We start from the raw sequence: 22,233 nt of genomic DNA, 5'->3' as shown, positions 1-22,233 counted from the left end.
TCCTTTGGGAAGTCTTCTCTGCCTGCGCTTGCTCCCATTCCTCATTGCAGCTAGCTTGCGTCTTTCTAAAAGCCAGTGAGTTTTTTCCCTTGGGCGGTTACCATGGTTTATACTTATAAACTTGCATGATTATTTTCCTCTGAGTTGTTTTCTGAGCCCTAAACGTTTTAGGTGCTTAATGAACATCTGATGAATTAATAAAGAATAATAACTGCTATTTTGAGCACTTTCTATAGTCAGCACAAGGTTAAATAGTATACATGCATGATCTCATTACATGTTCACCTGTGAGGTGGATTTAAATGCACTTTTACGGATAAAGAATTTGAAGCTCTGAGAGGTTGAATAAGATGCCCAAAGTCACAGGGTGGGAGGAAGTAGAACAATGATTTGTATTAGGACGTTTGACATCAGAGTTATGGCTCCTAGCCTCTACAATGTATAGTCAATGGGATCTCACAGTTCCTAGGATGATAATTCCAGTCAATATTAAAGATCAATGTTAGAACAAGTCTGTTGAGCTGGGATGATTCCCTGGAGCTAAATGAATTGCTATAAAAATGCAAAGATCACCTGTGAGATAATTTACCTCAGCCTTCACCCACAAGATGATCCATCAGCAAGAAAATAGTAAAAGCAATTGCTGCAGGAATAGCTGCTTTTCCTGGCTCTGCAGGGATGGTGACGAAGGGGTATCCAATGCGGAAGCTCCTCTGGCTTTGCCTTGAGATCATCCCCAGGTACAACAAACAGAGCAACTTAGACAAACTGGATCTAATGAATCCACAGAGGCCCACCAAGGTGGAGAAAGGAAAGAACTGTAAACGTGCAGTGTGCAGAGAGGACACTAGGGGGCATAGGAGAGCTGCCTGCTGAGATCCTAAGAGTGGTGTGCAGAGTGAGAGCAGAATTTCCTTTGTGAGGACCGGAAATTTAACAGGGACCCACTGAGGAATATTTCAGGGAGACTCTTTTAAAGTCAAAGTAAAGCAACTCCTGTGGAGAGAACATGGTGTAGTACAAAAAAGATGAGCCTGGGAATCAGAACAGTTCCGTTCCTGGAGCCCAACTCTTGTCACTGTAGCTGAGAGATCTTATGCAAGATTAATTACTCTCTGAGCCTCAGCTTCCAAATTTATAAAATGAGGATAACAGAATTATTCTGAGGACTAAGACATTTTAAATAACCTATATAGTCCATGGAACATAATCCTATTTAAAAAGCATTGGTTCCTTTTCTGATATTTAATACTGCACACAATTGTATTGCTTTCCCTTGTGAGACAGTCCCATTAAGGGGCTGTAAGTCAAAGCTGGAAAAATACCAGTGGGGATATTATGTTAGAAACACCAGCATCAATGTGATGTTGGCCCAGGAGGTCTCAAGTGTCCCTTCATATTTCAACATTCTATAACCCAGGATTATGAAGCAGAATTTTCTAAAGTAAGTCTGGCAGGTCCCTATCCTGTAAGAAGCTCTCCCAAGGCAAAGAAATGGACCTCATGGCAAAGTCTGACTGAGAATTGCTTCTTGCTCTATCCCCAGAAATATTCACAATGCATGTCACGTAGTAAGAAATCTCACAGCAAAGAAAAGCCAGGCTTTGCCTAAACACAGCTAACCTAGGAATCCCCCTTCCCCTCCATAACTCCTATTAACAACCAGTTGAACTAATTTTCTAAGATCATACCCAGGGAACAAAACTAGTATTTCATCTGGCATAATATATCTCTCTCCCTATTGAAGTGATTCTCTAGGACAAGAACACATGTTACTTTTCCAGTTGAGATTCCCACCATTTACAAATATGAACTTGGAGATCTGAGACTGTGAATGAGCCCCTAATTACCTTGGGCAGGTGGTATCCACCCAAGGTGGTGTCCACTGTCACCTCTCTGGGCACATTCATGGGGATGATGTTTCCCATTCTCTGCACCTCGTGGATGACAGCATTGGTGTAGGGCATGGACTCTCGAGCTGCCGTGCTCGGCTGCTGTGATTGGCCAAGCACCCTGTCGATCTCAGCTTGGACTTTTTCTGGAAAAGCAGAGGAGGTTCTATTATTCTATTATTCCATAACTTTCCTTGAGCCTCGTTAAGGAATGGAATAACCAGGATCAAAATGGCTAAAGTTATCGTAGGCTCTCTAGACTAGCTCCTCAGGGAGGTATGTGAGTGGAAAGTGGGCCCTGGTGTGAGACAAATCTGGTGGCAAACTCTTGCTCTACAACATTCCTGCTGCACTTTACTGAAATCATTTGAGCCTCAGTTTGCTCTTCTTATTCATTAGAATAAATCCACTTCCGCTTTAGGATGTTTTGAGATATACACGAACTGATTTAGGGAAGCAACCAACAAATGAAAAAAAATCCCATTAATTGTGCCCCAATATCTGTTTTCTTCTTTTTCTACAAAAATAGATATTTTAGCTGGATACCTGGTTGCACAGCTAAAGACTACATTTCCCAGATTCCCCTGTGACTAAGTTCTGACCAATAGAGTGTAAGTAGAGGGGATGTTTAATACTTGGAAGAGGCCCTTAAAGGAAGGGTGTGTGCTTCCTCCTCCTTCTTCCCTGCCTACTGGTGGAAAGGCAACCTTAGAGGTGAGCCATCTTTGAGAGTGCCAACAAGGGCACCATTCTAGATACAGCAGAGCAACACAATGGAAAGAGCTTGGACCCCAAAAGGGTTCTGCAGAGTCCAGCTTAGAGTTTCTCATTTCAAAGAAAAATAAAACTCCTTTTTTTAAAACTGAATATTTAAAAACTTTAAAATTGTGGTAAAATAAATATCATATATAATTTACTATCTTAATCATTTTAAGTGTGCAGTTTATTCACATTATTGTGCTACCAATCTCCAGAAATTTTTATCTTGCAAAACTGAAACTCTACATCCATTGAAGAGGATGCCACTTTGCACTTTCCCCAGGCTCTGACAACCACCATTTTATTTTTGCTTTCTATGAATTCAACCACTCTAGATACATTATATGAATAGAATCACACAGAATATGCCTTTTTTGACTGGATTACTTAGTTTAGCATAATGTCTTCAAGGTTCATCCATGTCGTAGCATGTGTCAGAATGTTTTCTTTGTTTTTTTTTTTTGTGTGTGTGGTACGCGGGCCTCTCACTGTTGTGGCCTCTCCCGTTGCGGGGCACAGGCTCCAGACGCGCAGGCTCAGCGGCCATGGCTCACGGGCCCAGGCGCTCCGCGGCATGTGGGATCTCCCGGACTGGGGCACGAACCCGCGTCCCCTGCATCAGCAGGCGGACTCTCAATCACTGCACCACCAGGGCAGCCCAGAATGTTTTCTTTTTAAGGCTGATTAATATTCCATTGCATTCCACATTTTGCTTATCCATTCATCCATCGATAGTAACTTGGGCTGCATCTACTTTTTTATGCCATTTTAAGCCACTGTTATTTTGGAGCCTCTAATAAGGAAACTGTATCAATACGCTAACTAGGTGGCTTTTAAATTTAAAAAGGACTTCCTTGGTGATGCAGTGGTTAAGAATCCACCTGCCAATGCAGGAGACACGGGTTCAATCCCTGATCCGGGAAGATCCCACATGCCACGGAGCAACTAAGCCTGTGCACCACAACTACTGAGCCTGTGCTCTAGAGCCCGCAAGCCACAACTATTGAGCCCACGCACCACAACTACTGAACCCCGCGTGCCTAGAGCCCGTGCTCCGCAACAACAGAAGCCACCGCAACAAGAAGCCTGAGCACCGCAACGAAGAGTAGCCCCCGCTCGCCGCAACTAGAGAAAGCCCGCGCACAGCAAAGAAGACCCAATGCAGCCAAAAATAAATAAATAAATAAATAAAATTTATGAAAAAAGTATCTGATAAATAAAAACACAGAGAATTTATAAATAAATAAATTTAAATAAAACCCTGTAATTCACAGTTACAAGTGCATTTTTTAAGTGCATGACTCAGGACACATAAGCATAAATATACACACATATAAAACAAACATTTATTCATATGTATAAGGAAAGAAAGTTTCACGAAAAAGCCTTATCCTTAATACACAGAAAGCATTCTGATTTCCCTAATCTATTTTTTTTAATTTAGGGAAAAAAGTTAGTCTCGATCCACTAAATTGACTTTATGTCCTGTTAATAAACTTTTACCCACAGTTTGCAGAACTGTATCCCAACAGTTTTTATCCTTCATGTGCTTAAACTGTTTTGGGGCCTAGAAAAGGAAAAATGATTGTAACAGTCACTGTCTTCGAAAGGATTACAGTCTGTGGGGAAGGTATATAAATAATGTGTGGTAAGCAAAGTAATGGAGGTGCAGTTAGGCAACCTCTAAAGGAAGGAAATGCTAGTATTTTCCCAGAAGTGTGGGGAAACATCTTGGAGGGGCTGTGGTTGAGTAAACTCTTCAAGCATAGCTAGGAGTTTACCGTGCAGAGAAATTAGGGAAATACATTTTGGTATTATTCTTCTAGGGAAGAGCAGGTGTTACGGCCCAGAGGTACAAATAAGGACAGTGAAATTAAGTGACATATGACTTAATGACGCCCCCATGCAGGGTGGGTAGAGTCGAGGCTGGATGGGCAGAAAGAGGCCCAGCAGAGGGCATGATATACCAGATTAGGGAGTATGAGCATTGTCCACAGGGCAATGGAAGACATTACTTCGAAGGAGGGAGGGCTGCGACCAGATTTCATATGTGAGTGGAATGGAACTCTTTCCTGGAACTCACCACAATGTCAGTGGACTTCACTGTTTTTCCCACTGGACTGGGAGTTTCCTGAGGGCTGGGACTCTCTGTTACAGTTGTGTTACATGGACCCATCACAATCCTCACAGAAAAACCGAAGAAGGTTCCCGTTCTCAAGTCCACCTGGCCCGGTAACTGTCCTACCTATCTCTTCATCCTACCATGCTACCTTCTGGTCCCACCTTGGGACAGTGTGTTCCAGGAGGCGCCATTCTGACCTGGCCCAGGCCCATCCACTGACATGCTCACCTTGGATTTCGGGGTAGAGGGCCATGTAGAGCAGACCCCAGCGCAGGGTGGTCGAAGTTGTCTCCGTTCCAGCAAAGAAGAGGTCCAGGGTGCTGTAGATGAGGTTTTCCTCGTGGAAACTTGAAGTAGCACTGCCCTTATGCTAGAAAGCACAATGATTATTGGATTATTCAGATGGTTCTTAGCTGCCACAACACAGGGGCCCTCATCCTAGAGAAAACGTGGAAGGAGAGAGCCCAGGAGAAATGACTTTCCCTTTGGTCATCTCAGGAGGCAGAGGCTTATTACTGCAACATCACTAGAGTCCTCCTGCCCCAAGTGCTGGAAGCTTTTATTAGCTTTGGTGGATGAAACAACACAACTAATTTTTGTACACCCATAATTTTGGAGAATCTAGCATTACACTGGAAAAACAGCCTTGGGTTCCAATAGTAGCCACACCATTCACTATCTGTATGACTTGAGCAAGTGAATAAACCTTTCTGTGCTTATATGCTATTTCACAAAATAGAAATAACAATACTCACCCCTTAAGATGGCATTCTGAATTATGCGAGATGGAAAGGACACATAGCAAATTCTCAACAAATGTTTGTACTGATACCAGAAAGAATAACTGAATTTCTCTAAAGTACAATAATTCTCATATCTCCCTGTTAATCTTTTCCTTTTTAGGTTAAACTTCTCTGGTTCCAACAGCCATTCCTCATGGCACTCCAGCAGCTTTGCCACATTCCTCCAGAAGCTTCAATGCATCAACATTCCTCCCTCTGTGGTCCCACACCTGCACACCATATAGCAAGTGACGTCTCCCCCTCTGGGGAGTAATCAATGCTTCTATTAATGTTATGCCAATCAGGTGAAACAAGAGTGGAGTTGGAAAGAAATCCACATTTCTGCCAACTCTAGGAGAACGAATGAGTAATCTGATGAGTCAAAGATAATGACACAGACACAGTGATGTGTGCTAACCAGGGGTGTTACTATGGTAAAGGATATACATCCCATTTTGCTTTTTTCCTGTAGTAATATTAAAAAGCGGATGACATGGCGATGAGGGAGGAAGGCGAATGTCCGTCCCATTTGAGACTAATCTCTGGCAACTGACACAGATTCACTTGTGCTCTGCACTGGGAGCTGGGGGAAGGGGTAGGTAACTGGCACCAGTCTGACTAATGATGAAACAGCACTTATTCTTCCTTTTGTCTGTATCTCCCTCAGATATATGCCGAGGACAGAGACTAGATCATGAGAAGGCAGTATTTGGGCTTTCCAAAGCCCTTAGGCCCAATACTGTTAAACCTCTATCTTTATTTCTAATTGTCTCATCAATTAACTCATAAATCAATTCTGAGTTAATGTTATTCCTACACTCTATGCAGTATTGCCTCTATTTTCCTCCCCTGTGGTAGGCTGAATAATGACCCACAAAGAGGTCCATGTCTTAATCTCTAGAACCCGTGAATGTTACACGGCAGAAGGGACTTTGTAGATATAGTGAATTAACGATACTGATATGGGAAGATTATCCTGGATTATCCCAGTGGGCCCAATATAATCACAAGAGTCTTTATAAGAGGGAGGCAAGAAAGTCATAAAGAGAAGATGTGAGGATGGTGGCAGAAAAGATGCTACACTGATGGCTTTGAAGTCGGAGGAAGGGGCCCTGCGGCAGGGAGTACAGGCAGCCTCTAGATACTGGAAAAGTCAATCAGTGGATTCTGTCCTAAAGCCTCAAGTAGGAGCCAGTCCCTCCCGCAACTTGACTTCAGCCCAGTGAAACTGGTTTCAGCCTTCTGACCTCTAGAACTGTAAGGGAACAAATGTGTGTTTGTTTGGTTTTTTTTTTTTTTTTTTTTTTGTGATACACGGGCCTCTCACTGCTGTGGCCTCTCCTGTTGCGGAGCACAGGCTCCGGATGTGCAGGCCCAGCGGCCATGGCTCACGGGCCCAGCCACTCCGCAGCATGTGGGATCTTCCCGGATCAGGGCACGAACCCGTGTCCCCTGCATCGGCAGGCGGACTCTCAACCACTGAGCCACCAGGGAAGCCCCATGTGTGTTGTTTTAAGCCCCATGTTTGTGGTGATTTGGTACAGCAGCAATAAGAAACCAGAATCCCCTCATTTGCTCTTTAAGAGTAAAACTCAGGTAACAGCTCTGGTTTCCTCACCTTTTCTATTTCCTTGAGGTAAGCATCAATGAAGTCTCTTGCTTCTGCAGGATTCCAACCTCTCTTGTGGTTTTCAATCACACGGGCAACAAACATTTTCAGTTTCTCCCAGTTCCTGAAGAGCATTTGGTGGGGTCCAGGAAGGAAATTCATTATCCTTGGAAAGACATTGTAGAGCTGATGGAGAAAACAAAACAGTCATGGAGACAAGGGAGTGCCAGTTTTCTACTTTTGAAGACAATGAAACCACATTCTCTTTCCATCTCTTTTATTTACTTAAATTTAACGCTTGGAGTCACCCCTGACTCTTCTCTCTCTCAACCCTCTTCTTTCCCCTCGGGCAAAGCATTTCAGCTCTCCATCCAAAATATAACCAGTCTCGGACCACTTCTCACCACTCCATGTGCTTTGTCTTCCTTGTACAAACCACCAACATTACTTACCTGGATGCTGTAAAGCCTCCAACAGGTTTCCTGATTCTATCCTTAACCCCATTCCCAGTCCATTTTCCACTGAGCTGCCAGAGGGACCATTTAGCTGTTTAATTGATTATTTCACTTTTTGGCTCTTCCAATGACTTTCCATGACATTTAGACAAAATTCTACACCATTCTCCTAGCCTGGAGCTCTACGTGAGCTGGCCCCTCACTCTCTTGCCACCTCCTCTGCTATCACTCCCTGCCATCTTACTCTCTTTTACTCTTTCAAGTCCAGCCCCATTGGCCTCTGTGAAAACATAAAAAATATTCTTGTTTAGGACACTGCATTTGCTGTTCCTTCCATCTAGAATGGTTTTCCTCTGAAATCTGTATAACCCCAGTTCCTTTAATTCATTAATGTGCTGCTCAAATGTCACCTACTTGGACCTGTCTTACCTGATAATCTTACAGTTAGTAGCACTTCTGGTACTCTCTTTCCATTCCTTTATTTTGTTTTATTTTTTTCTGTGACAATTATCATTAGTATGTGTATGTATATATATTTGGGTGTGTGTGTGTGTGTGTGTGTGTACAAAATGTCTATCTATGTATGTATCTATGTATGTATCTATGTATAATCTATGTATTTATCTATATATCTACATACCTATGTATGTATGTATGTTAAATATGTACATGTATTTATTTGTCTGCCCCCACTATGATGTAATCTCCATGTGGCTAAGACATTTTTTACTGAAATAAAGTGGTCTTTGAATATATTTTCTCTAATAATACATAGTAGAAAATAGATAGCATAAGGTAATAGAAAGTTGCCTAGATTTTAAGTGAAACAGGCATGGGTTTGACAATTAGCTCTGTTTCTTTCTAGCTGTAATACTTCGGTAATAATAGTAATAATAATAATAATAGTAGTAATGATGTGATTTGTGGCTACTGTAGCTGCCAGTGGGGCCTGATGGTTATTTTCATGACTAAATGACATGAGATCTATACTGCACTTGACACAGAGCCAGTAGACTACTATAGGATGTGCTTACATATTCCCATATCTGCTTGCACACATCAGGATGATCCATTTCATCTTTAAAGGACTGCTGTAAAAACTTATTTGAGATAAAGTATGAAGAGTTGTCCATCAAAGTGCCTGGTCTACTTTGGGTCTCTAAGAAATGCTTCTTACCCCTGCCCTACTGCCCCATCCTACCCTCCCAGGATTTCTGTTTCCTGGGAACAGTCAGCCGGGTACCCACTGAACTCCCATGACTTCCTAGGTTCTGTCTTAACAGGAGGGAAGAAACTGGAATAACTGGATGGGCAGCTACCACGGTTAGAAGTGAGAACAAGGAACATTATTCAAAAATAACACTGACAATAGATCATAATAGCTCACATTCATTATGCCCCTTTAATGTGCCAGGAATCACGCTAACTACTTTATCAGGATTGGTGTGATGGATCCACAAGTCTCCAGCTAAGGATACTTGTTAAGAATAAATAAAACCCTTGGGGCTGATTTTCCCCTAGAAGTGTCTTCCAAATCCAGAAATGTGGCTGAGAGGCCAAGAAGCTGAGTAGAGGTTTTGACAGACTCACAGCACTGGCAGGACAAAAGTGGAGAGCAGGGCCCACCAAGGAAGGGGTGAGTTTGACCCCTCTAAATCTATACCCTACAAAGTTAAAAGACTGATAATATCAAGTGTGGATGGACATGTAAGTAGTGCAACCACCTGGGAAAACTTTAAGTAGTTTTTACAGGTGTAAATGCAAGAGAAATGAGTGGATGTGTCCACATGAAGGATTGACAAGAATGTTCATTCCAGATCCCCAAACTGGAAGTCCCCCAAGTGTTTATTAATAGGGAACAGAATAACAAATGGGCATATTCATAAAATAGAAAAGTAAGCAGATATTTTTTTAAAAGTGCAACTAACATATGAATCTGAAAACAATGTGCCAAGGGAGAGTCAGGCAAAGAACAGTACTTCTGAGGGAGGATGGACACGGAGGGCTAGGGAGGGACATGGAGAGGAGAGACACAAAGGTGATGGCAATATTGTGCTTTGTAAAGAAAAGAACATAGGTCCGTAGGCGCACTTCATGTAGTTTTTTACCTTACACAAATGTTAGAAACGTTCTTTGTCTATAGTCAATATTTAACAATATGATGTAAAATACTAAATTCAACAGATTGACTACAAACATGTTTATGTTAAAGTAAATTTTAAAAGGTTATATGTTAGCTTAAAAAAAAAAAAGGAAGAGCTCATCTGTGTCCGACATCAGCCCAATATCCTTATCCAAGATAGGAAGTGAGGACTGCCTCACCTGGCACCACATTGATGTCTCGAGATATGTGACCTCATCCAGCAGCCTCAGCAGCTCCTGGAACTGAGTGTCCTCGTAGTCAAAGCGCTCCCCAAATGTGATGGAGCAAATAATATTGGAAACTGCATTGTTGATTTTGAAGTGAGGGTCGAAAGGCTGTCCTAGAGGCAGAAGAAGCGATGGATCCTTCAGATTGGTTTCCTTCTCTTTCCCTGAGAGTCTACTCTACATGACATATGACATACTGACTACAGAACCACCTCTGAGACTGTGGCCTCAGCAACCTACACAGGGTCTAACATACAGCAAGCATTCAGTCAATGCCTGGGAAGTCAAACTGATGACCAGGATTTAAAACCAATAATAAGGGCTTCCCTGGTGGCGCAGTGGTTGAGAGTCTGCCTGCTGATGCGGGGGACGCGGGTTCGTGCCCCGGTCCGGGAAGATCCCACATGCCGCGGAGCGGCTGGGCCCGTGAGCCGTGGCCGCTGAGCCTGCGCGTCCGGAGCCTGTGCTCCGCAATAGGAGAGGCCACAACAGTGAGAGGCCCGCGTACCACAAAAAAACCCCCAAAAAACCAAAAAAAAACCCAATAATAAGTTTAATACCCATCTTATTCTTAATTCTTGAGCTCCATGAGGGCAGGTCATGGTTAGCCGTTCACTGTTATCCCCTCAGTGCCCTACATAGTGCTGGGTGCAGGACAGGCACGTAGACTCTTATTAATCATGAGCCACAGTTCCCTGCACCTGTCCTATGATACACTCACCGTCCTCCTCTCCTATTGCCTGGATGAGGAAGTGGGTCTCTTCCTGAATGCGCTCCTCTAAGCTCTTCCTTCCTAAACCAAAGCTCTTCAGTGTTGTCAGGGCAAACCTTCTTTGTTCCTTCCACACCTGGCCTATGGACATGATCAAGCCTGGGAAAAAGAAAGCCAACATTATGAAAAGAAAGCCAACAAGAGCCATGGGGGTAATGCATCAGATGGAAGGAAGGAGAAGGGCATTAAGGCGCTTGAAAACTATTCAGAGAAATAATCCCAAAGCAATAGATATAGTGGCTAGCATTTACTGACTGCTTCTAATGCCGGACACTTAAACATTTTTAATGCATTGTGTAATTTAGCACTCACAGAACCTCTCTGAGGTAGGTCCTATCATAACTGCCAACCCTCCCAACAATTTTGTTGATAAGGAAACTGAGGCACAAGGGATAAAAGGAAACTCCGCAAGGTCTCAGAGTTAGTAAGCAGCTGAACAGGCATTCAAATTCAGTTCTGCCTAACTCCAAAGCCCATGTTGTGATTACTTGTCACATAAGTAACTGTAAGTATTTATGTTATGCAACATACTAAGAATGCACTTAGGGATTAGACAAAAATCCATACTCATAAGGAGGCAAGGCCTTTAGGAGACGTCCTGTCTAAGCTGGACCTTAAAAAATAAATGAATCAGGGGCTTCCCTAGTGGCGCAGTGGTTGAGAGTCCGCCTGCCGATGCAGGGGACGCGGATTCGTGCCCCAGTCCGGGAAGATCCCACATGTCGCGGAGCGGCTAGGCCCGTGAGCCATGGCCGCTGAGCCTGTGCGTCCGGAGCCTGTGCTCCGCAACGGGAGAGGCTGCAACAGTGAGAGGCCCGCGTACCGCAAAATAAATAAATAAATGAATGAATCATTCAAGAGCATGGAAGAGTGAAAAATCTATGCAGAAAGAACAACACAGGCAAAGGAAAAAAAAAAAACATCTTGGTGTGTTCAATAGATGATCATTTATTTCACAACACAGGTGAGGCCACACTTCCTTCATTTCTTCACTTCCAGAGCACTCTTCAACTCCTTCTAATATCTGCCTTTGGCCTCTACCACCTCAAGGACATGGCCTTCCCTGCTGTCCAGTTCAGGATCCTTTTCAACGTCATCTTGATGTGTCAGCAGCATGAGACACTTCTTTCTTCTCTCTTTTCCCAGGACGTGACACTCTCCAATTTTCCTCCTAATTCTCTGACTGCAGAGAACTTACCATATCTTTTGTTAATTCATCTTCTATTATATTTCAAAATGATCTAGTTCTCCATTCAAGTTCTGCAAGCCACTTCTCCCCTTATCTATGCTCCATTTTTGGGAAAATCTCATTAGCTCTTTCTGTCCCTCAGCTCCAGACATACATACAAGTGTCTGCTTGACTCTGCTGATTTAAAGGCATATCAAACTCAGGATTTCTACAACTGAATTCATGATTGCTCCATATACAACTCCCCACCCAGGCCAGCCAACACCTTGCCCTCCTCCAAATATTCCTCCTTTCCTTTACCTACCCATTTGGGTATCTACCTCAATACCTCATTCTCTCTCTGTCTAGGTCATCATGTCTTATTGGATTTGCCTCCTGAATATCTTAAATCCATATATCTTCACGGCCACTCTCCTGGTCTAACCTACTGTACTGTCATTTCTTGCCATCTCCCTAGTTCAAGCCACCACCTTCTCTAACCTAAAATGCTGCAACAGTCTCTTGCTCCCTTTATTCCATTCTTGACATTGCAGCCTGAAGAAGTCTTTAAAATGTACCACGTAAGTACGATGATTCCTTTCTCTACTGAAACCGTTCAAGAGCTTTCACTATTATTAGGAATAAAAAGCAACATCCTTAACAAGGAGATGCATGAACTACTCCTGGCCAAACTCAGCACCTTCATCTCCATTTAATTATCTCCGTTTAATCCCTGTGCTTCCCACACTGGCCGCCTTTCAATTCCTCAGTTCACTGTCATTCTTGCCACCTCAGAGACTTTTCATACTCTATTCCCTCTGACTGACTGCTTCTTCACACTTGGCATTTACTTACATTAGCTTGTCCTGAGTCTCTGAATTAGATTAGATACACCTAAGAAGTGCACCCTGCTCTTATCTTCATAACAGTTAAGGCCTGAAATTATTAGAGTAATTGATATTGTTTTCATGAATGGAATGTAAGTTACAGAAGAACAGGATTTTGTCATTCTCCTCACTGCTCTGGCACTGGTGCCTAGCACTGGGCTTCACATGGCTGATAATAAATAGAGTGAATGGATGTAGAGTTAATGGATGAAATATTTCAAAGAGGAATTGAGAAGCACCTGAAAAATATGGTGCTTTGGTAGAAGAATAAATCTGAGTTTTTCATTTAGATTTTTAAATGTGTTCGTTTATTTAATGATCATTTTAAGTGTTCATGCCAAACTCTTCTAATACAGATGGAAGGGTTAAGATACCTTGTGGGGCACAGCCTTAATAATAGAGCATAAGGAACTAGAGGCAAGAAGGGATTACATCATCAGCAGGAGGAAGCAGATCCACGTCCATTTTCCTAGGGAAGAGACCTGAATGGGACAGCAGAAAGAGAGCGAGAACGCATTGCCTTTCTCAAAAAACACATCACATCACTGAGTGATGTGAATACTTACTAATTAGAGCTGCCAGAGTGGGTTCATGCAGGTGATGCAGCTTCTCTCAAACCCCTGACGTTAGGGCTAACCCTGCCAGGTTCCCTGAGGGGGTGTCTGTAACAGGGAAATGTGGCCACTCAGCTTCTTTTAAATACTTTTTTTTTTTGCAGTACGGGGGCCTCTCACTGCCGTGGCCTCTCCCGCCGCGGAGCACAGGCTCCGGACGCGCAGGCCCAGCGGCCACGGCCCACGGGCCCAGACGCTCAGCAGCACGTGGGGTCCTCCCGGACTGGGGCACGAACCCGCGTCCCCTGCATCGGCAGGCGGACTCTCAACCACTACGCCACCAGGGAAGCCCCACTCATCTTCTTTTAGGGGCAGGAATTTTATGATGGGCCTGGTCCCTGGGAGTGTTGGAGAATTACAGTCACAAAGGTACCTTTCACAGACTACAAGAATATCAAACGCACACATCTTATATTAGTCAAGAAACTTACCATTTTTCTTAAAAACACGTTCTCGAATAGGGGTTATAGGGCGGTTCACAAACTTTTGCTCCTGGTGGACAAGGACTTCTTTGATTAAGGGCAATCCAGTTATAATAACTGAAGGCAAGTCACCAAATTCCAGGCTAAAAAGGTTCCCATATTTCTTCACAAACTGAAAGATAGTAAAATAGTCACAGAATATGCATATGTCTGTGTGTCCAGGAATAGAGGGTTTGTGTAGCTGTGGGAGCTTGGATGGGGGGAGGGAGTGTGTGTGCACACCTGTGTGTGCACTTAGGTCTGATGGTCTGATGGGGATGTTTCTACCTGTTTCCATTTCTCCTCCTCTCCACTAGACTCGGGCTGAATCCACTACAGGACATAGACATTCCTTATAAACATTCATTCATATGTTCAACTTCCTCGAATTGAGTGAGTATCCACCCTTAGTCCTGAGAATAAGGCCTAAAGGTTTAACAAAATAAACAAGGTCTTTAGCTGCAAGCATCTTAAAATCTAGTGAAGGGAGAGAATTCATACACGTGACTCACCAGAGAAGGCTGAGATATGTTTAGTGAACATGGACTTCTTAGTAAATCATATCTGTTTAACCAGGAGAGAATGTCCCCTTCCTCAACATGTTCTAGGTGACAGAAAATTCATTATAGGGCTGGGACCGGGTATGGAGAAGAGCACACTAGTTCTGGAGCCATGTGCAAATCTTAACTCTATGGTTGACTAGCTGTGAGCTCCAGGGAAAGTCGCCTCACTTGTTTGGAGCCTCAGCTATAAAAGGAGAAAATTATTCTTCCCTCAAAGGGTTCTGTGAAGAAGAATGAGAGCAGTGATGTGAAAGGCACTTTGTTCCCTGGTACCTGGCAGACAGCCACTCGAGCCTCTGGGGAATGAATGGGCTCTGTGTGCAAAGGGATATGGAAGCACTTGCTCATGTGACAGACAGGACAAGAGCACAGGGATGATGTGCGAGAGACAGGAGCTGGTGGTCACAGACAACCACGTCTACTGGGTGCCATGATAAGCACCTTTCACATTTTATTTCATTAACCTCACAACTACCCTATGGTAGTAATGATTTTCCTTGTCTTTCAGTAAGAAAAATGAGTCCTAGCAGAAGTAACTTAGCCAAGGTGACAAAGCTATTGGGTGTTGGTGAAATTTGCCAAGCATTATGTAAGATTTAAGAACAAAGCCATGAACCTGAGATGGTGCTTGGACTTTAGAGTTTAGTGGATGTGACAGAATGAATGTGAGAATGAGGGTGAGGGAGCTGGGAGAGGAAGAGTGAGACAGAGAGAATGGAAGAGTGTGTGGGTGTGTCAGGAGTGTACACAAATGTTCAGGTATGTGCAAATACGGCTTGGACCGCAGTCAAGGGTCATAAATCAAAGTCTTCCCTGACATGCTTACTCAAGAGAGGAATCTAAGTAGACCTGCCCATTCCTGCAGACTGCAGGGCTGTGTCTTACTAAGGCTGTGGTATCAAACAGAAGTGCTCATTTCCTCCAGGTATCTGTGGCCCCACCTCCCCAGCTGCCATGCACTTACGCTCGCCCATGTTGCCTCAAGCTCCCTGGACTGTGTCACCCCTTCAGAGCAAATACTATTGATTTAGTCTCATTCCACCACCCTGCTCCCATATTAAAGACCAAGCCTGAACTCCATCCTTCCATTGTTTTGTTGGTCTACAGTCTTCCATCCATGTTTGTTCATCACTAGCATAGTAAGTCTGTCTTGTTAGAAAGAGCAGAGCCAAGATTCCATCTTCGTCTAGTCTGCCTCTAAAAGTGCACATCCTGTTCTAACAAATGGCAGGAATGGGTCTATATAAATCAAGACTTTTTATTTCCTCACGCTGAACGCCTGGACGAACTTCTTAGGTTTTACAGAAAGGATTTCTTGACTATTTCAGAATGTACAGTAAAAATATTTTTGGAATGGCTGAAAATCTCAGGTCAAGCTAAAGGACTCCTAACCGACAATGTATACGACCTGGAATCTCAGCTTGCTCTTGGAGGGGACTTGGCACTCCAGTAGTGTTTACTGAAATGAACTTCTACAGAGTTTCACCTCTTACCAACTCTCTGCCCACGTATATTTCTAGTCCGACAGAGCTACATCAAACATTTTTATGGCATGATCAACTGCGTAAACATGGATACATCAAAGGACCTCCTGCAGCCCTGGTATCAACGGTGGTGATGTCTACCAATTCTTAAGTAACCATGCCAGTCACTGTGCCAATGGCTTTACTTGGAGGTAAATGTAAGTCCCAGTGTCATCTGAGAAGACTTTGTAAGGTAGAGAATACATTTCGATGTACAAAAACAAACAAGTTCTTAAGAAAAAGACAGTGTAAGGGAAAAAAAAGAGGTTAAAAATAAGGTTGTTCAGCCTCCTACACTATTGGTGGGGATGTAAGAAGGTACAGCCACTATGGAAAACAGTATGGAGGTTCCTCAAAAAAACTAAAAATAGTGTTGCCATATGACCCAACAATCCCACTCCTGGGCATATACCTGGACGAAACTATAATTCAGAAAGATGCACGTACCCCTATGTTCATAGCAGCTCTATTCACAATTGCCAAGACATGGAAACAACCTAAATGTCCACCAACAGATGAATGGATAAAGAAGATATGGTGCATATGTACGATGGAGTATTAGCCATAAAAAGAATGAAATAATGCCATTTGTGGCAACATGGATGGAACTAGAGATTATCGTACTAAGTGAAGTAAGACAGAAAGAGAATGACAAATACCATATGATATTACTTGTGGAATCTAAAATATGACACTATTGACACAACGAACTTATCTACGAAACAGAAACAGACTCACAGACATAGAGAACAGACATGTTGCTAAGGCAGGGTGTGGGAGAGGGATGGTATGGGAGTTTGGGGTTAGCAGATGCAAGCTATTATGAATAGGATGCATAGACAACAAGGTCCTACTGTATAGCACAGGGAACAATATTCAATATCCTGTGATAAACCATAATGGAAAATAATATAACAAAGAATCTGTATATATGTATAACTGAATCACTTTGCTGTACAGTAGAAATTAACATAGCATTGTAAATCAACTATGCTTCAATTAAAAAAAAGGTGGTTCAAGAGGCTAAAACAGGCTTAAAATCAGAAATGAAAATAGAAAGATCAAGAGAAAAGGAATAGCACAGTAGCTATAAAAGGCAAATAAAAGTAATAGGTTACAGGAAATTTCATATGAACGATAAGTATTCCAAATGTAAGATGAAGCACTTAAATAATAAAGTAGAGCAAAATAAATGTTTAGAATAAAAAAAATTAGAAGTGGTGAGTTAGTGAGACAAGAGACTGAACCACGAGATATAAAGTTGAGGAAGATTCTACTTAATTTAAGTTCTTAAACTCAAAAGCCAACAGAACAAAGACAGGAAAACATAAAAAGGAAAAAAGGAAGAGTGTATCAATTCTTATTCCCACTAGCAGTAGGTGAGAGGGTCTGTTCCTCTGAACACTCACCAGCACTGAGCTCTGTGCTCAAGGAGCTAAGATTCTCTCTCACTTGCTAAACTGTATTTTAAAATATGTCACTCAATGCATTTGTATTGCTTTTATAGTTACAAAGCGTTTCTATCCAATAAAGCACCAAAAAGAAACCTAAGGACATAGGGAATAAAGTTTCATAACACTTCTTACACTTTTTAAGTCATAAAATCCTTCAAAAATCTAGTATGTCATGGATCTGGTAAAGCAAAACCCTGTACACATGAATACATTTATGCATAGATGCAGTTCACCAGTCCCCTGGGGTCTCTGAACTCCTGCTAAGAATACTGCTCTCACTGGTAGTTCTTGGGGTTATGCTAGGTTTCTGGGAACAGCCTGTGGAAATCAAATTCAGTTGTCAGGCACCTTCTGACATTGCTATGTTATATGTGAGGGCAATACAGAGATCAATATGCTATGGTGTTTTCCTGAAGTGTCAAAGCCTCTCGGGGAAGGCTGACTACAGAAAAAAACTAACGCACAGTGGAAGATGATATATGTTATAATGCTGAAGCAAGGGGCATGACGCTATTGAAAGAAGAGAAGAATTCCACTCCAGGTACGGGAGAAAGCTACTAAGAGGAGCTGATATTTGGGCCAGATTGTAAATGAAGGTGTGGGTACCTGCAAAAGGATATGTGTTGTGAAGGCAAAGATTTTAGGCTGTGGGAATAGCATACACCAATGCAAAGACAGGAAAATGTGGGCTTTCAGGAACAAGTGAGCTCTGTTTTCTGACGGCAGTACAGGTTCATTCGAGAGCACTAACCCTGTGGTTGGTCAAGGCTGGGTGCTGGAGGTACAGGTCCTTAATCTTAAGATGCCCCCAATCTAATGGAGCATACAGATAAATAACCAGTTCTTATTATTACCATTCTGTACAATAAATTATTAAATGGGGGAAAGCAGGAAGCACATAAGGACACCAAAGGCTAGGATAGGTTTCTGGGAAAAAAATACCTTCTCATTTGTGTACAGAGAGGGGAAACAAGCCTGGCAAGGTAATGTGAGCTAGACCAAGGATATACAAATGTCAAGTGAAATATTTTGGATCTTGTTTTGTTTGCAACTAGAAAACTGAATAGGAGAGGTAGGGGCAGTGAGTGCTTAAGAACTTGGATTTTTGAAGTCATACAAATCCATTTATATCCAGCTTCTGCTTTCACTTTCTATGTGATTTTTGGTCAAGTTATTTAACTTCTCTGTGTCCCAGTTTCCAAATCTATAAAATGGGGGATATTACTAATTCCCATCGTTGGGATGGTGGTGATAAGTAACCATAATACTAAAATAAATAATAAAATTATTTATTGTTATTGATATATTTGGGAGTATATTTTAGCAAAAGGACTCTGGTTAGATCTGGACAAAGGAATGGAGGGGAAGTGGCCAGAGAGTGGATTAATGCAGCCCATTAATGCAGCAATCAGGCCAGACAAGGTATGCAACCTCAACTGGCTTTTCCTTGAGTTTGTTACTATAAATTTTTGAAGAAAGGAGGAGGGTGGTAAATATAGAAAGAAGCATCAACTATGTGCTAGGCACCCTGGCAGTAAACTGATATTCATGAACTTGTTTGATTCTTATAATAACCCTACAATGTATTCTTTGTTTTCAGAAAAAGAAGCACAGAGATTTAGTGCCTAGCTGGTGGTCATAAATTTGGGCTCTTCCTAACTCTCTCTGTATGTCTCATCCTTAACTGAAAGCATGAAGATATTCTCTCTCTCTCCTTCTGAGTGATGAAGCTCCCTAAATATTAGCTGGCCACATGACTTTCCAATCAAAACCACATTTCTCAGCTTCTCCAGGTGTGGCCAATGGGACGTAAGTAGTGGTGATGTGTGCATCTTCTGGGTCATGTCCTTAAAGGAAAGTTGCTTCTCACCACCTGCTCCTTTCCCCTTTCCATGGACTGGAACTCATACATGAAGATGTTGTAGGACGAGAGCAACATGATAGAAGGAACTGGGGTTTCTGGATGACCTTGTGTTACAAAGCAGCCTTCCTACCCTGGTCTTCCTGCCTACATCTGAACTCACTTCTGAGACAGAAATAAATTTCACTCTTTTTTTACACCACTGTATTTTGGGGCCTTTTTATTACAAGCAGCTTAATGTATATCCTCATAATACATTTATCCACCTTATCTACCATTCTCCCACTTTAGTCCAATAAGATTTTCTCTTATTTAAATACATGCACATATAGCTGTGGTAGAGGAAGTTTAGAAAAAAAGGGGAAAAACAAGAATGGTTCATGGTTCCCATCATGCCATACAAATAGGCCAGTTTCTTCACGGCCCTCTCACTTTGTTTTAGCTCATGTCACTTCCTCCCATTTAAAAACCTCCTGTCCACTTTACTCCATATAACCATTTGCCTAACATTTCTTTCCAGTTCAGCCAAATTTATTTCAACATTCTACAGAGGTTATCCCCAGGGCTTCCCATTCACAGTGATCCCACCTCATGATATCTCATTTGGTTACCAAAAGTTTATACACACATTTCAGCATACACTGTCTTGTACTGTGCCTGTCATATAATAAACACTTCATAAATGTCTATTGGATAAATGAACCCCTGGATAAGTCAATTATCCTCTAACTACATCTTGAAAAGTCAGGTAGCATAAGTCAGAGAATAGGTATATGAGTCAAATAGTCCTGCGTCCAAGTCCTTGTTTAATGTTATAGCTGATAGGTAATGATAGATAGGTAAGTAAAGATAGATAAATAGGCAATGATAGGTAGTTAATGATAGGTACTTAATGTTTCCAAATTGCTGGGATGTAAATTTAATTACAACTAAATCACACCATTTAACTCCATTTTTTTTACAGCCAAAAATATTTCATTGCAAACTTATATAAAATAAAATTTAACACTTCTGGTGAAAAATCTTTGGGCCAGAGATAAGACCCTAGCCTCAGTTTCATCCCTGGCCAGTTTTATGACATGAGGCAAATCATGTAACCTCTTTAGTCATATCTATCTTAATGGTAAAACAAGGGCACAGACAAAGTTTCTGATTCCAGACAAGAGTGAGTAAAAGCATCTCATTTTACTCCTCCTCATCATCATGATACTGACACATACAAAAAGTAACACCAATAAAACCCTGTTCTCTGTAGTCAAAGGACCAGATAAAGGGTGGTCCACCAGGACAGAACATTTCAACCTTTCTACCTTCCTTTTCTGGAGACAAATACCATAAGAGATGTGACCCTCCCACATCCTAATGAGGGGCTACAGCAGTGAAGAAGATGCATGGAAACTTGCCTTCATCCTACCTTTGCAATAAGGCGGTGCCCCTTCCCTGCTGATTCTATGAGCTGTGAAGAAGATGCATGGAAACTTGCCTTCATCCTACCTTTGCAATAAGGCGGTGCCCCTTCCCTGCTGATTCTATGAGCTGAATTGTGACTATCACCCCTGAACAGCAGTAAAGAGACTCCTTGAAGTAGTCAGTGGGCAAAATTCTGATTTCTACCACTCCACAGAAATAAGGAGGCACCTGTATCCCATGGAGATGATATGGTTAGATCACTGACTTCCCCCCACTCCCAGTAAGAAAGAGGTTACCCTACTCAGAGGGGCCCCAATCTTTTGTCCCCATCCTCATTCTCTCCAGCCTGCACTGATGAGAATGTGGGTTGGAGTCCTATGGGGGTGGACAACACATAAGTGGGGTAGACCAGTATAGTATTGCAAAGACTTTATAACCTAAATTGACATTTGAACCACAATCCACAAAAGTGAACATTCTGAATATCAACAGATTGACTATCTGCTAAAATAAAAGATTTACATAGAGTCCAGAGTCACATAACAAAATACACCAAATGTCCAGAATATAGTCCAAAATTACTCATGTTACCAAGAACCAAAGAAATCTCAAATTGAATGAGTTGAAACTAATACTGAGATGATAAAGATGTTGGAATTATAGGATAAAGATTTTAAAACAGCTATTGAAAATGTTTTGATAAACAATTATACTCTCAAAAAAAATTTTAAACAGAAAATCTTAACAAAGAACTAGAAAATATATATAAGAACCAAAGAGAAATTTTAGAACTGAAAAATACAATAATGTAAACAAAAAACTCAATAGAGCAACTCAGTAGCAGGGTGGTAATGACAGGATAATCAGTGAAATTGAAGACATCAATAGAAAGTATCCAATCTGAACAACACAGAGAAAATAGATTGAGAAAAGATAAAACAACTGAGCTTCAGGGACTGATATTAGAATAACAAAAGATCTGTCTGTTGTGCAATCAGTGCCAAAGAGTACCAGAAGGAAAGGAAAAAAACATGGACTTGAAAAAATATTTGAAGAAATAATGGCTGAAAACTTCTCAAATTTGGTACTAGAAAAACCTACAGATTCAAGAAGTTGTGAGTGAACCCAATAAATCCAAAGAATTCAACACCAAGACATACAATCAAATCTCTGAAACCAATAAAAACAAAGAAAACTTCTTGAAAGCATGCAGAGGAAAACAACTCATTACTCATGGGGAACAACAATTCAAATTACAGCAGATTTCTCAACAGGAACTAGAAAGGCCAGAAAGAAGTAGCACAACATTTTCAAGGGTTTAATAAAAGAAACTGTCAACCTAGAATTCTATATCCAGTGATAATATACTTCAGAAAAGAAGGTGAAATAAAACATTCTTAGATGAAGGAAAGCTAAGAGAATTTTTTTGCCAGCAGACCAGTTCTAAAAGAATAGCTAAAGAAAGTTCTTCAGTTAGGAAAGAAAGAGCAACAGAAAGGGTAAATAAATGGGTAAATACTGTAGACTAATC

At 41.8% G+C, this 22,233-nt stretch overlaps 1 protein-coding gene across 2 annotated transcripts in view; it reads right to left on the bottom strand.

Annotated features, from left to right (window-relative positions):
- CYP2J2 (cytochrome P450 family 2 subfamily J member 2) overlaps window positions 1-22,233 on the bottom strand; it is a 31,509-nt gene that overhangs the window by 6,921 nt on the left and 2,355 nt on the right. For both annotated transcript variants that reach the window (XM_082658254.1, XM_082658255.1), the window contains exons 2-7: window positions 13,862-14,024; window positions 10,711-10,860; window positions 9,942-10,102; window positions 7,174-7,350; window positions 5,002-5,143; window positions 1,851-2,038 (exon numbers count right to left, since the gene is read on the bottom strand). In XM_082658254.1, coding sequence (XP_082514380.1) covers window positions 1,851-2,038; window positions 5,002-5,143; window positions 7,174-7,350; window positions 9,942-10,102; window positions 10,711-10,860; window positions 13,862-14,024 — 981 coding nt within the window. The remainder of the gene's footprint in view (window positions 1-1,850; window positions 2,039-5,001; window positions 5,144-7,173; window positions 7,351-9,941; window positions 10,103-10,710; window positions 10,861-13,861; window positions 14,025-22,233) is intronic.

The sequence above is a fragment of the Grampus griseus genome, assembly GCF_964374135.1.
Source record: "Grampus griseus genome assembly, chromosome: 1".
Classification (NCBI taxonomy): domain Eukaryota; kingdom Metazoa; phylum Chordata; class Mammalia; order Artiodactyla; family Delphinidae; genus Grampus; species Grampus griseus.
This window is presented reverse-complemented; position numbering and strand designations above follow the sequence as displayed.